This window comes from Camelina sativa, chromosome 18 (assembly GCF_030686135.1).
Source record: "Camelina sativa cultivar CO46 ecotype springtype chromosome 18, ASM3068613v1".
Lineage (NCBI taxonomy): Eukaryota > Viridiplantae > Streptophyta > Magnoliopsida > Brassicales > Brassicaceae > Camelina > Camelina sativa.
The window spans coordinates 11,273,402-11,287,284 of NC_141897.1; the positions used below are offsets into that span (position 1 = coordinate 11,273,402).

Sequence of the window (13,883 nt, forward strand, 5' to 3'; positions counted from 1 at the left end):
TCCTCCGTATTCATCTTCCTGTAAAGGCAAAAAAAAGAATCCTACAAAAACTTGTAGCTGAATGAGAGACAAAAGCAGCTTCATAATCACATTCTTTACTTCAGCTCATAAACAAGCTTCTTTCGTGCTAAGTATAATTAGAATATATACCTTTCTTCCCCAACAATTAGGCTTCTCTCCTCTAGATTCTTCCCCTTTTAAATCTCCCTTGCACTCCAAGAAACCAAGAAACCCACAATGAGAAACATCAGAAAACTGGTCGTGCACGTGGTTGATGCTCAATATCTTATGCCCAGAGATGGCCAAGGCTCAGCAAGTCCTTTTGTAGAAGTTGATTTCCTTAATCAGTTAAGCAAAACCAGAACTGTACCCAAAAGCCTTAACCCTGTTTGGAACCAGAAACTCTACTTTGATTACGACCAAAGTGTGATAAGCCATCACAACCAACACATTGAAGTCTCTGTTTACCACGAAAGAAGACCAGTACCCGGTCGAAGTTTCCTCGGCAGAGTCAAGATTCCTCTCTGTAACATTGTTTACCAGGACGACCAAGTGTACCAGCGCTTCACGTTGGATAAGAAATGGCTTCTCTCTTCTGTTAAAGGTAAGATTGGTCTCAAATTCTACATTTCATCATCCGAACAAGACCAAACCTTTCCTCCTCCTCCTCTTCCTACTAAAACTTACACTAGCCCAACGCAAGTGTCTGCCTCTAAAACGGAAGAACATACTGCTGGTTCTGAAACAGAAGACTCTCGAGAGAGTTTTGCATCAGCAGACCAAGAAGATCTTACTGATTCGGCCAGCGAGTGTGTGGAAAGAAAAAAGATTGAAGAAGTTAACGAACCAGTTCAGAAACTACATAGACAAGAAGTTTTGTCTCGGCCAGCACCAATGCATTCCGTTCGTCTGCGGTCTCGTGAAAACCAACATGAAGCCAAGAAACCGCAATCTCGTGGAGCCAACCAGATTCACCCTCAAAACACCAATCACTTGCAGTCATATGGTGACACTGACCTAGATGACTTTAAGGTGAAAGACATGAACCTGGATCTTGGAGAGAGATGGCCAAACCCAAATGTTGGAGAGAGATTTACCGGCACTTACGATCTTGTGGAACAGATGTTTTATCTCTATGTTCGAGTTGTCAGAGCTAAAGAACTTCCACCTGGTTCAATCACTGGCGGATGTGATCCTTACGTGGAGGTCAAGCTTGGGAACTACAAGGGAAGAACAAAACATTTTGATAGGAAAACAACTCTTCCTGAATGGAACCAAGTTTTTGCTTTTACCAAAGAAAGGATTCAATCATCAGTTCTTGAAGTTTACGTGAAGGACAAGGAAACGCTAGGTCGAGATGACATTCTTGGGAAGGTAGTGTTTGATCTGAACGAGATCCCAACAAGGGTTCCACCAAACAGCCCATTGGCTCCGCAGTGGTATCGATTAGAAGACTGGAGAGGAGAAGGCAAAGTAGTACGAGGAGAGATAATGCTTGCTGTGTGGATGGGGACTCAAGCAGATGAAGCTTTTCCTGAAGCATGGCATGCCGACTCTGCTTCTGTTCATGGAGAAGGCGTTTTCAACATCAGGTCTAAGGTATATGTGTCTCCTAAGCTATGGTACTTAAGAGTCAATGTTATCGAAGCTCAAGACATGATCCCAAGTGACAGAAACCGGCTTCCTGATGTTTTCGTCAAAGCTAATGTCGGAATGCAAACCCTCAAGACCAACATATGTCCCATGAAGACGACAAATCCACTCTGGAATGAAGATCTTGTCTTTGTAGTTGCTGAGCCTTTTGAAGAGCAGCTAGTGATCTCTGTGGAAGACCGTGTTCACAAGTCAAAAGATGAAGTGATTGGCAAGATCAGCCTTCCAATGAACGTGTTCGAGAAGCGGTTAGACCACCGTCCAGTCCAGTCCCGCTGGTTCAACCTTGATAAGTACGGTACCGGAGTTCTTGAGCCAGACTCAAGAAGAAAGGAACATAAGTTCTCGAGCCGGATTCACCTACGTATCTGTCTTGAAGGAGGATACCATGTGATGGACGAGTCAACAATGTACATAAGCGACACAAGACCTACAGCTAGACAGCTGTGGAAGCAGCCGGTGGGAATGTTAGAGATTGGGATTCTTGGAGCAAAAGGGTTGGTGCCGATGAAACTGAAAGATGGTAGAGGAAGCACAAACGCTTATTGTGTGGCTAAGTACGGGCAAAAGTGGGTGAGAACCAGAACCATTCTTGATACATTAAGTCCTAGATGGAACGAGCAGTACACATGGGAAGTTTATGATCCTTGTACTGTCATCACTCTAGGAGTTTTCGACAATAGTCATTTGGGTTCAGCACACTCCGGAACTGCAGATTCTAAAGATGCAAGAATTGGAAAGGTAATCTCTTTCTGTCTATATAATCACAGGGTGGCAACTAGCTATTATTAACCTTTTTACAGTTTACTTCTGAAAGGAGAACTGATTTATTTATTTATTTTTATTTTTTTGGTTCGGTGTAAAATTATTTCAAATGATTTTAAGCAAAATTTTAGTAATAAATATACAAATAAAAAAAAGAAAATTAATATTATAAATTTTAAGTATATATGAATTTCTAGTATAGAATTTATTACAATTTAATAATTTTAAAATTAATTTATGCAGTTTCGATTTGGTTTAATTATTTTTTGTGGCTATATGGTTTTAAATTGGTTTCGTTTTTGTTTCTAATATAGCATTTTAGCTCAGTTTGGTTATTATGGCCACCCCTACCAGGCTACCACAGTCATACGTAGAGATGCATTATATATGTTTCACTTCTAACTTTGTGGGTTCGAAACCTTTGGAACAGGTTCGTATTAGGCTGTCTACACTAGAGGCTCACAAGATCTACACACATTCATTTCCGCTTCTTGTTCTTCAACCTCACGGCCTCAAAAAAACAGGCGACCTACAAATATCTGTCCGTTTTACGACCCTATCATTAGCCAACATCATCTACAACTATGGCCACCCGCTTCTCCCAAAAATGCACTATCTTTTCCCTTTCACGGTCAACCAAGTAGACGGCTTAAGATACCAAGCCATGAACATTGTTGCAACCCGCCTTGGTCGAGCTGAGCCGCCACTGAGGAAAGAGGTCGTCGAGTACATGTTGGATGTAGACTCTCATCTATGGAGCATGAGGCGAAGCAAAGCGAACTTTTTCCGCATAATGTCACTTCTCTCGGGTTATTTCTTGGTCGGGAAGTGGCTTGAAGATGTTTGCAACTGGAGATACCCAGTTACTTCGGTTCTGGTCAATGTCTTGTTCTTCATTTTGGTCATGTACCCTGAACTGATTTTGCCCACCATGTTTCTCTACATGTTCTTCATCGGATTGTGGAACTTCAGGTCCAGGCCGAGACACCCTCCTCACATGGATATGAAACTCTCATGGGCCGAGGCTGTTGGCCCTGATGAGCTCGATGAAGAGTTTGACACATTCCCAACGTCTCGGTCACAAGACTTGGTGCGGCTGAGGTATGACCGGCTCAGAAGCGTGGCAGGTAGGATTCAGACAGTTGTTGGAGACATTGCAGCCCAGGGAGAGAGAATTCAGTCACTTTTGAGCTGGCGAGACCCCAGGACTACAAGCCTCTTCATCTTGTTCTGCTTGGCTGCGTCGGTGGTCCTTTACGCAATGCCGTTCAAAGCAATATCACTGGCTAGTGGGCTATACTATCTAAGACACCCAAAGTTTAGAAGCAAGTTACCTTCTCTGCCAAGTAACTTCTTCAAGAGATTACCGTCTCGTACAGACATTCTTCTTTGACCTAAACTCTTTCTTGTATTACAAATAAATGACTTTGTTAAACTTTTTTTCCACTCTCAATATACAATAATTAATGTTACGAAAAGAAAAGTACCCAAAAAAATGATAATATAAACGTCATCGAAGCAATATTATGTTGTATTCTAGTCTTTTCCTACGAAACAAACAATTTCAGGTTTGTACGCAAAACAATGTCTTCATAGAGACAGCCTTCGTCCAGAGCATCAGCTGCAGAGGGAGATCCAACTTCAACTAAGGAGACGGCTTCTAGCCCTCGATAGAAAGCAAGAAGGATCACACTCTCCAGCAAATCCTAACCAACCAAGTTACCTCTCATTATGGTTCACCAACTTTCAAACTCCTTAGAAAAAAAAAAAAAAACTACTACTAACTCTTAACTATAAAAGAGTCTCGCCTTCTATCTACTGCTCCTTTTGTATAACATTGTAATCTCCTTCTAAATTATAATATACCGGTATCTATTTAAAAAATAATAATAAAAAATAAAATAAATACCAAAGATTAAAAGAGTTTAAATATGAAACGAATATGAAGGCTTTTTATTTTTAGTTTTATTTTTATTTTATCAGACTATTGCATTGAACCACAAAAAAGAGTGTCTCCTATATCAGACTATTGATTTATCATAAATCATACTATTTTGAACCACAAAAAAAAATTAAAACTAATATAATGGCTTTTTATTTTATTTTATTTTATTCAAAATGAAGTGAATTCAGATATCTTTTTTTTTTCTAATATAATGCATTTTCAGTAGGTGTTTTGCAAAATATATCCTGCTATGTACGCGATACTACTATATATGTCATTAAATTTTTACAAGTTTTAACATAGATATGGGCATATGTCTGATTATCTGTATTTTTGTTTTCTAGATTTAGGATAAGATAATTAACACTATCTTTCGTTTGTTTGTTCCTAATATATGTTTGTTAATTAATAAAAATAATGTTTGAAAGTTGTTGTATATTTTTACAGAAAATTATAATATATAATACATAGAATGATTAGGAAGAGAGTAGTGGGAGAGTGGAGACCTTTAAAGATTTTAACCGACAAAATTTTGCAAATCAAATATCTAAAACGAATAATGCTTTCTTAATAAGAATGATTTATGGTCAAAATAGTCGGCAAGTATTGCAAGTTTGCAGCCCATATAGAATTACTATAACAAACCATAGGACGGATACTCACCGCGAGTATGTGGGTAACGTAGCGGAAGAACACAACAAAGCTCTTCAACAGAGCTAGTATAATAAAAACGATTAGTGCTCCTTATCCTCATTGATTTCATAACCTTTACAGAATTGTAAATAAGAAACGATAGACATCAAATTAATGAAACTCTTAACACAGTAGAAAGAAAGGACGTAAAACCCAAAAAAGTTATATGCTATATACACGTCGAAAAGTTGAGTTTTCCAAAATATGCAACGATTTCTTTGGCTTACTTTATTCAGTTACGTTTTTCAGGTAAAGCAAATGAATTTAAATATTGTGAAATATGATTCTTATTTTTGGTTAATTAAATTTAATTTTTCCAAGGTATAAAATATTATATTTAGACCATTGGATGATTGATGTATAGGAAAAATAAGTAATTTGAAGGTAGATGTTTATAGAACTAGCCATTACTTGCTTCAAATGTTAGATTCGTAAACCCGATTCTGATTTTAGCTAACCTATACATATTCTTACATATAGTTTGCTAATTCAAATGTATTTTTGTACGAAAACTGACTATATACACTATACAGTAGTTTTGCTAATTCAAATGATTTGGAGGAAATTGTGAGACTGAAATCGGACATTAAGTTTTTTGACCGACAAAAATTTGGGAATAAAATATGTAAATAAATCATGCTGTCCATATAAATATGATTTATGGTCAAAGTAGTCGGAAAGTATAAGACAATCCATAGGGCACTCATAGTTGCATGTTGTATGTTACCATTTTACGAGTATATGTGGGCCTGATTACAATTTACAAAATTAACATATAGTAAGGTCATTATTAAAAACGCGACAAACCATTTTATTAGTGTTTCTCGATTTGTATTTAATTAACAAGTAATGGAAATATATATTCTTGTTTCACTTTAAAAAAACCAATAAAATATCAAAAAATGAATATATTATCAACCCCACTAGAACTATATCTCTCTCTATTTTCTTTTTCAAAAGCCTATATATAGTAACGTCCCTTACCTTCATTTTCTCATCATTCATCCATCTAAGAGAGTATAACTTACTCTTTCAAAATCAACTAAATGATATCTTTTTATGGTAGATGTTTAGCGTTCTTGGTTGTCTATCTCTTTGCGGCACAATTTGTGAGCGTCTATGCTGGTAGCTTTCACAAAGACGTTCAAATACATTGGGGTGATGGCCGTGGAAAGATTCTCGATAATACCGGCAATCTTCTTTCTCTTTCGCTCGACAAATTCTCTGGTTCCGGTTTCCAGTCCCATCAGGAGTTTCTTTATGGCAAAGTTGAGGTTCAAATGAAACTTGTACCTGGTAACTCTGCTGGAACTGTGACAACATTCTATGTAAGTAACATATATACAATTTTAAAGCATTTTTTTTTTTGTCATGTTTGGCTATTTACCAAATTTTGTATATTTAGACTACAACTTGCTATGATGTCTTTGTGTAGCTGAAATCTCCTGGAACTACGTGGGATGAGATAGATTTTGAGTTCTTGGGTAACATAAGTGGTCATCCATATACTCTTCATACAAATGTTTACACGAAAGGCACAGGAGATAAAGAACAACAGTTTCATCTATGGTTTGACCCAACTGTTCACTTTCACACTTATTGCATCGTATGGAACCCCCAGCGGGTCATGTAAGTGCAGTCTTTAAATGGAGTTTAACCCCGTTGCACATAGTATCATCTTATATTTTTGGATCATTAACGTACCATTTTTTTTTGTTGATCCTTTTTTAGTTTTACGATAGATGGTATTCCGATTAGAGAATTCAAGAACTCTGAGTCTGTTGGAGTTCCATTCCCAAAGCACCAACCAATGAGGCTTTATGCAAGCCTATGGGAAGCTGAGCATTGGGCCACAAGGGGAGGATTAGAGAAAACAGACTGGTCAAAAGCTCCTTTCACAGCTTTCTACAGAAACTATAATGTGGATGCATGTGTATGGGCTAATGGTAAATCATCATGCTCTGCGAATTCCCCATGGTTCACTCAAGTACTTGATTTCAAAGGAAAGAATAGAGTGAAATGGGCACAAAGAAAGTACATGGTCTACAACTATTGCACCGATAAAAAAAGGTTTCCTCAAGGTGCTCCTCCAGAGTGCAGTTAAACAACTGATTGTTTGATTTGCGAATAAGTCATGTGGCATTGTTTTTGTAACCTAAATGATCTTTCTTTATAATTTTGTAATAGATAAGTATTCGCGCTACACGAATATTACTTCTCTAATAGTAAGTTTTTTTTCTTCTTTTTCAGTTGTTTCATTTATATATTATTTGTATGTGTGATTTGCATTTAAGTTAACTATTTACTATTTTACTTGCTTCAATTACCTTTTGTTATTCGTAAAGTGTCTTTTACAATTGTAACATTAAAATATGAAAATTAAATAAATGCAATATTGGTTTTAATTTATATGATATGAGCTAGTTGACCCAAAATTTGGATATTGAAAAAAAACGCATGAGTGGTTCTTTGTGAAAATATAATTCCTTAGGTTCAGTTTTTAAAAATTAAACCAACTAAAAACTTCAATCCTATGGAAATACTACAATGTAGTAGTAAGTGTCATATTTCTGGAGAACCAGAGATCAAACCGAAGGTGTGACATATTATTGATGTCTTAAAAGTTAACATTTCTTGAAAAAGTCCAATAACAAATACGTCTTTTAAACTTTTTTAAAAAGTACTGGAAAACAATCATCTTAAATAATAGTAATATAATAACATTACAATGAACATTTCTTGCGATACCCATTAACCTAAACCTCACGTGCATCCATTAAAAGAGGCTTGAGTAAACAAGTTACTCGATTAGGGTGATCGCGCCGTCTACAACAACAACTAAACAAGCACACAATCATAATGTCATATAGTAGTCACACAACAAGTTTGCACTTAAGCTATCAAACATCTAGCATCATACATTCTATACATCATCATTTTCTTTTGCATACACATGCCATACATTCCACAGTAGTTTCTCTTGACTCATCAACCACTCTTCAGCTGAAACATTGTTTCCTTATCATCTATGTTCACTTGTTCAGAGATCAAACTAGAACACATGAGTATTATGGAACGTAGTTCTAATCACCATGAATACAACACAACGAAATATCAAAAAGTTCAAGATAAAGTTGATGAGAATCATTGTGAAAAGAAAAAAAAATATTTTCTTAAACTGTTGAATATTTTCTTATATATGGAGATTACTAGAACATAAACAAAAAAAAAAATTGCTTGGAAAAAAGCTAAAAGAAATAATGAGTGTTGAAAAGAAAAATATCTTATAAATTATTCGCTTTCTTGGCTCGTTAAGCAGCTCAAAATGAGTTAAACTTGATAGACATCTTCCCTAGTGAACTTATAAATACTATATCCATCACTAATCTCTTCAAAGAACTTGTAAAAAGGTAAAACCTTGCCTACAATCACATAATTAATTTCTTTATTCTCCCAAGAATATTTAAACTCATCTTTTACTATTTTTTCCTACTTAAGTAGTTTAGTTTTTTTTCCAAAAATATACATTTTTTAATATAAATTGGCATATTTACTTATGTGTATATATATATATATATTTTTTTTTTAAATAGTACAGTACTTTTTTATTTACCCTCATATTCTTATTTTTGTTTTTATAACTACACCTAAATTTTTTATATAAATTTGATAACCTATTTTTTTTTTTTTTTTTTTGTCAACAATAACCTATTTTAATCATGTAAATTAAAATGTGATTTGTGTTTTTTTTCTTTGTCATTTTTTTTATTTATGATTAATTTGGTTGCCAAAAAAGGGTATAAATCCGTACGAATTCGCAACGTCAGTCACTCCCACGCTTTTCTTCTCCCTTGTCTCATTTCTTCTTGGATTTGTAAACGACAAAAAGGATTCTAGGGTTTTTAATCGGCGAACGAACGACGGCTGTTCTGCTCAATCGACGGTAGCGTTCCCTTTCTTTTTTTCATTTCGGCTTTGTAATTGGTTCATCTGCTGAGAAATAAATCGGAAGACGAGTTTCTAATTTCGGGTTTTACTTCTTCCATGAGTTTGGGTTTTCCTGAACAAGTAGATGCAGTCCTTCTTCTTTTAGTGTCTTCGTTGCTTTGTTTGGGTAATTTAACTCGTTGCTCTGTTAGAGATTGGTTCTCTGGTTATTGGTTAGTGATGAGGAGCTGAATCTGTGAAACTTGATGTTTTCTTCTTCTTCTTCTTCTTCAGGTGTCTCTAATGGAGTGGTCAGATGAAGAAGGCGAGATTTTACCTGATTCTATTGATGAGTACTATTTCGTTGATCAGAGTGAGACACCTGTCAATTTTTGTGTTGTTCCTCTCAAATGGCACAGCGTAGATTCCTATGATATCTCGGGTTCGTCTGTGTTTTTGCGTGGTAATACTGATTGTGGAGACCAGTCTTTTTGTAAGCTTGTACAAGGGTGGAACTTTGATCTCTCTGTTGATGAACATCCCAAGATTGAGGTTCTTTTACATGGGATGCACTGGGTAACTTTACAAAGCCCCAAAAAGAGTTATGAGACTTTGGTTAGAACTACTCTGGTCAGTCTTCAGTTTCTTCACTTTGTTAAAAGGAATCCGGATGCATTGAGGGATGATGTGTGGACTTGTTTACAGAAACTTGATGGGTATGCTTACTTGTTTTTTTTTTTCAGTTTATCTTCATGTGTTTTATTTTTTATGTTGTCTTAGAAATCATGTTTTTTTTCTGCTGTTCAATCAGGATTCAGCCTTCGGAGGATGACTTATCAGATCATGTTTCTTTACTGTGTGAAGCTATGAAAAGGGATGAAGATTTAACGAAATCAAAGGTCTGTTTTTCTCTTTGGTTTTTCTTAATAGTTACACTTTTTCTTGTGTGTTTGGTTCTAATGAGAGCATGATCTAAAGAGCTGAAACATATGACTGAGTCTGATTCCTTAGCTTTAAGTCTTGTTCTAATATTTCTGGATCTGAACCCGCATCAAAATGTTTTTTTTTGTCTTTGGTCCTAGGGCAGACAGATACTTTCATTTCGGTTTTGATTCTGTTAGTTCCAGATTTGAGAGTCTTCTTTAATTGAATATCTAGTTAAGAATTCAGAATACAGATCAGTTTAGGATAAACCAAATTTATCAGACAAGCAACTATCATTTGTATATTTTTTTCAGATATTTACTGCTTCTCCTTGATAATTATTCTGCAGTGTTTGCTTACTTTTCTGGACAAGACTTCACAAGCTGTACCTATAGAAGTGGTAAGATTGAGTTAGAAGTGGTTTCATTGTTCTCTGCCACCTTTCTTGCTCTCCTGCTACTAAGTTTAATTCTTTTTTTTTTTTTTTTCTCTTAAGGAACTATCAACACACAATCAACAAGATGCTCAGACACCAATGGAACAGAACTTCATTGTTGATAATATGATAGATGAGGAAAACAGCAGCGATGATGATTCTGAGACGAACCTGCAGTTTGATCCGGTCTGTTCTTTTTGTGACAATGGTGGTTATGTTCTGTGGTATGCTACGCTTCATAGTTTCTTAAGAGTTTATTTTATTTCAAGAGCTCCTTACAAACTGCAACAATTTCATCTAATCTCCTTGTTTTGAACTCAGTTGTGAAGGAAGTTGCTTGAGATCTTTCCATCCAACCATAGCTGATGGAATTGAGTCACAGTGCGAATCGCTAGGATTCACGGATAAGACTCATATACATGTACTATGAATCGGCTTTTGAGTTTCTTTTTGATATGCTATTATGGTGAGGCTCCATGCTGAAGTTTGTTTGCTACATATGTAGGCACTCGCGACCTATTTGTGTAACAACTGTCTATGTAAACAGCACCAGTGTTATGCTTGTGGCAAATTAGGATCCTCTGATGAAAATTCCTCTCAACAGGTATTATATACTTGCATAATATCACAGGTCATGTGGATACTTAGTCAATTTAGCTGTATTTACTACTTGAAATCCATCCAATTTTTACTGCTTTGAAGGTCTTCCCTTGCTCTGCATCAAACTGTGGTCATTTCTACCATCCTAAATGTGTTGCAAGACTTCTCTGTGCTGATGATCAAATCAAATCAGAAGAAGTTCAAGCCAAGATTGCTGCTAGAGACTACTTTGCCTGTCCGCTACACATATGTAAAGTCTGTAACACAAGTGAAGACAAGAATCAATATGCGTTGCATTTTGCTGTATGCAGACGTTGCCCAACAGCTTATCACAGAAAATGTTTACCTAGGTAAACCGATTTTCATTTTACTTTTTCCTCAAGCTCCTAACGGCCATATATATTAGCTTCAGATCTTTGTTTTCTTCTCTTTGTATTCAGGGAGATTACTTCTGAACTCAACTCTGACGATGACACATTGCGAAGAGCTTGGGAAAGACTGCTTCCGTACAACCGCATTCTTATATATTGTTTGTAAGTTTTTGAATATTCTAAACGGTTTAGAGTGCATTTAAAGTAGACATTTGTCTGCATAATGTATGGCGTTTCATAACATTTTGAACAGGGCCCATGAGATAGAAGGTTCTATTCTTACTCCAGCTAGAGACCACTTAATTTTTCCTGATATATCTGGACAAAGAAGAACACAAAGTCACGGGCTAGCACACTTCAAAGAGGATGTTCCGAGTAGGGAGAAGGATCCGAAGCATCATGAGGGTCTGTCTACTCGTCTTGGTATTTGTGACCCTTATAAGGAACCAAAGCTAGATTTTAGTGTTCAGAACGTGGAACAGAGGTGATGTTCTTTTTGGCCACTATACAAGAAATTGTTACATTATTAGTAGTTTCAACTAATCATTTTATTTTTCTGTTAAGACAGGGTGATGGGTATACTTGATGAAGTGGAATCCTCGTTTGACTTTGATGAGTTCGTTAAGTCTCGCCGGCCAAACCATATAAATTCTTATCACTCAGGACATGATATCAGTAAGAACATCACAACAGGATTGGTTAAGACTCATGTCAATGTATGTCACTGCGATTGTGTTTAAATCATAGATATAATTTGACTAGCAGCTTTGTCTCCCTGAATCTTAACAACTGTTCTGCAGGCCGCCCGGGCTGCCTTAAAGATGTTTGAAGAAGGGCGTGACAGAGATGCAAGAGCTATATTTGATCCAGATATCCTACTCGAACTCATGAAGCATAAGGTTATAACCGTAATCCTTTTATCCCTTAAAGTATACTAGAAGATTGTATGTCATTCTATGAGAATCACTTAGTTTTTGGGTGATGCGATTCCTACACGTAAAATAAATTTCATTAATGGAAAAAGGTTTCACAATATAAAACATTCATGTTTTTGATATACTGCAGAGGAAGCTTGAAATTTATCTTTCGCCTTTTCTCCATGGTATGCGCTACACATCATTTGGTCGTCACTTCACAAACCTACAGAAGCTTAAAGAGGTAAACTATATATATATTGTTTTCTTAACTCAGTATTACCTTGATTTATAGAAGTGTACTAGTTTAGTGATGCTTCGGAGAAATCGATTTAATAGAAATTAATAATGCAGATTGTAGAGAGGCTCCACTGGTATGTTGAAAATGGCGATACGGTAAGTGTGCTAGTAATTCTTTTAATCAATACCTCTGCTATTAGGCAAATTATCATACATAACATTCTCGATAAACTCTCTCCGTGGTTTCAGGTAGTCGACTTTGGCTGTGGCTCTAATGACTTCAGTTGTTTGATGAACGAAAAGCTTATGAAAACGGGGAAAACATGCTTCTTTAAAAATTTTGATCTCATTCCACCTAAGGTACATCACCCACTCTTTTACTCTTCTGTTTGAAGCTTTTTCTAAACATAATGTTCCCACGGCAGAACAACTTCAACTTTGAGAAGAGAGATTGGCTGAGCGTGAAACCAGAAGAGTTACCTGATGGCTCTCAATTGGTAAGAAAGCAAATGTAATCCTAAACTTGAGATGCATTTGTTGAATTCACTGACTGAGTTTTCCTTTAGTATTGGATAAAAACAGATAATAGGATTGAACCCGCCTTTCGGTCACAAAGCCAGTCTTGCTAACACTTTCATCAGGAAGGCCCTCGAGTTTAAACCGAAGATTTTAATCCTCATCGTACCACATGAAACAAAAAGGTATATATGTATATATAGCAAATACACAGTCTCATTCAACGACAAACATTTCATAACTCTGGGTTCCTCTACATACAGGGTCGATTTGATTGCTGATTATGAGTTGATTTGGGAGGACAGAAATTTACTTTCTGGCATGGTACGTACATGTACAAATGACTCCAACTATCGTTTGTTTTATGATTAGCTTTCAGTCACACTCTTTCTTCTTGCTCTGCAGTCGTTCTACTTGCCCGGGTCGGTAGATGTGGATAATAAAACGATAGAACAGTGGAACAATATACCGCCACCTCTTTACCTTTGGAGCCGAAGGGACTGGGGTAGAAGCCACAAGACTACAGCACTTCAACAGGGTCATATAACGCAGATGCATCACTCCACCTACAACGAGAATTTTCACCACGCAGAGATCCCTCGAGGTGATGCTGATAACGGTATGGTACAAGACATGGAGATATCCCCTGCCCGAATATATTCACGCAGAGATCCGTTAAGGTGGTGCTGACTCGGAGTGTGAGAAAAGAAACATTACCACATGTTTAGCTTTTGAAATTTTATGAGATGAAACCTTAGTGATGTCTATGAAATTAGTATGGAGCGATGAGCACATATTTTCAAAACTTTATATTTATCATCTCAGCAAATGAAGAGTCGTCACTTATCATAGAGTCACTGCTAGTTCCTGCTTCCTCCTCTGTTTTTGGGGTAGCGTAA

At 36.4% G+C, this 13,883-nt stretch overlaps 3 protein-coding genes across 6 annotated transcripts; all 3 read left to right on the forward strand.

The window, feature by feature from the left end:
• The first annotated feature begins 205 nt into the window (after positions 1-205).
• Positions 206-3,901, forward strand: LOC104760786 (multiple C2 domain and transmembrane region protein 2-like). The gene is made up of 2 exons (XM_087500096.1): positions 206-2,394; positions 2,849-3,901. The coding sequence occupies exons 1-2, from the start codon at positions 238-240 to the stop codon at positions 3,809-3,811; spliced, it is 3,120 nt and encodes a 1,039-aa protein (XP_087356222.1). The 5' UTR covers positions 206-237; the 3' UTR covers positions 3,812-3,901.
• Positions 3,902-6,038: 2,137 nt separating this feature from the next.
• On the forward strand, positions 6,039-7,379 carry LOC104760788 (xyloglucan endotransglucosylase/hydrolase protein 20). Its single transcript, XM_010483752.2, has 3 exons — positions 6,039-6,384; positions 6,492-6,685; positions 6,788-7,379. Exons 1-3 carry the CDS (start codon positions 6,103-6,105, stop codon positions 7,158-7,160), a joined length of 849 nt encoding a protein of 282 aa, XP_010482054.1. The 5' UTR covers positions 6,039-6,102; the 3' UTR covers positions 7,161-7,379.
• Positions 7,380-8,752: 1,373 nt separating this feature from the next.
• LOC104763212 (protein ENHANCED DOWNY MILDEW 2) lies at positions 8,753-13,835 on the forward strand. Of its 4 annotated transcripts, none has more exons than XM_087499147.1 (19): positions 8,753-8,999; positions 9,278-9,699; positions 9,795-9,882; positions 10,257-10,307; positions 10,404-10,567; positions 10,665-10,764; positions 10,849-10,947; positions 11,046-11,293; positions 11,384-11,476; positions 11,568-11,798; positions 11,883-12,030; positions 12,115-12,213; positions 12,380-12,472; positions 12,583-12,624; positions 12,718-12,828; positions 12,894-12,965; positions 13,051-13,169; positions 13,248-13,308; positions 13,390-13,835. In XM_087499147.1, exons 2-19 carry the CDS (start codon positions 9,287-9,289, stop codon positions 13,672-13,674), a joined length of 2,517 nt encoding a protein of 838 aa, XP_087355273.1. In that variant the 5' UTR covers positions 8,753-8,999; positions 9,278-9,286; the 3' UTR covers positions 13,675-13,835. The 4 variants fall into 4 exon arrangements, 2 of the variants coding, with proteins under 2 accessions (XP_087355273.1, XP_087355274.1); XR_015588788.1 differs by having other exon boundaries at positions 8,797-8,999; positions 13,035-13,169; XM_087499148.1 differs by having other exon boundaries at positions 8,812-9,170.
• Positions 13,836-13,883: the final 48 nt, after the last annotated feature.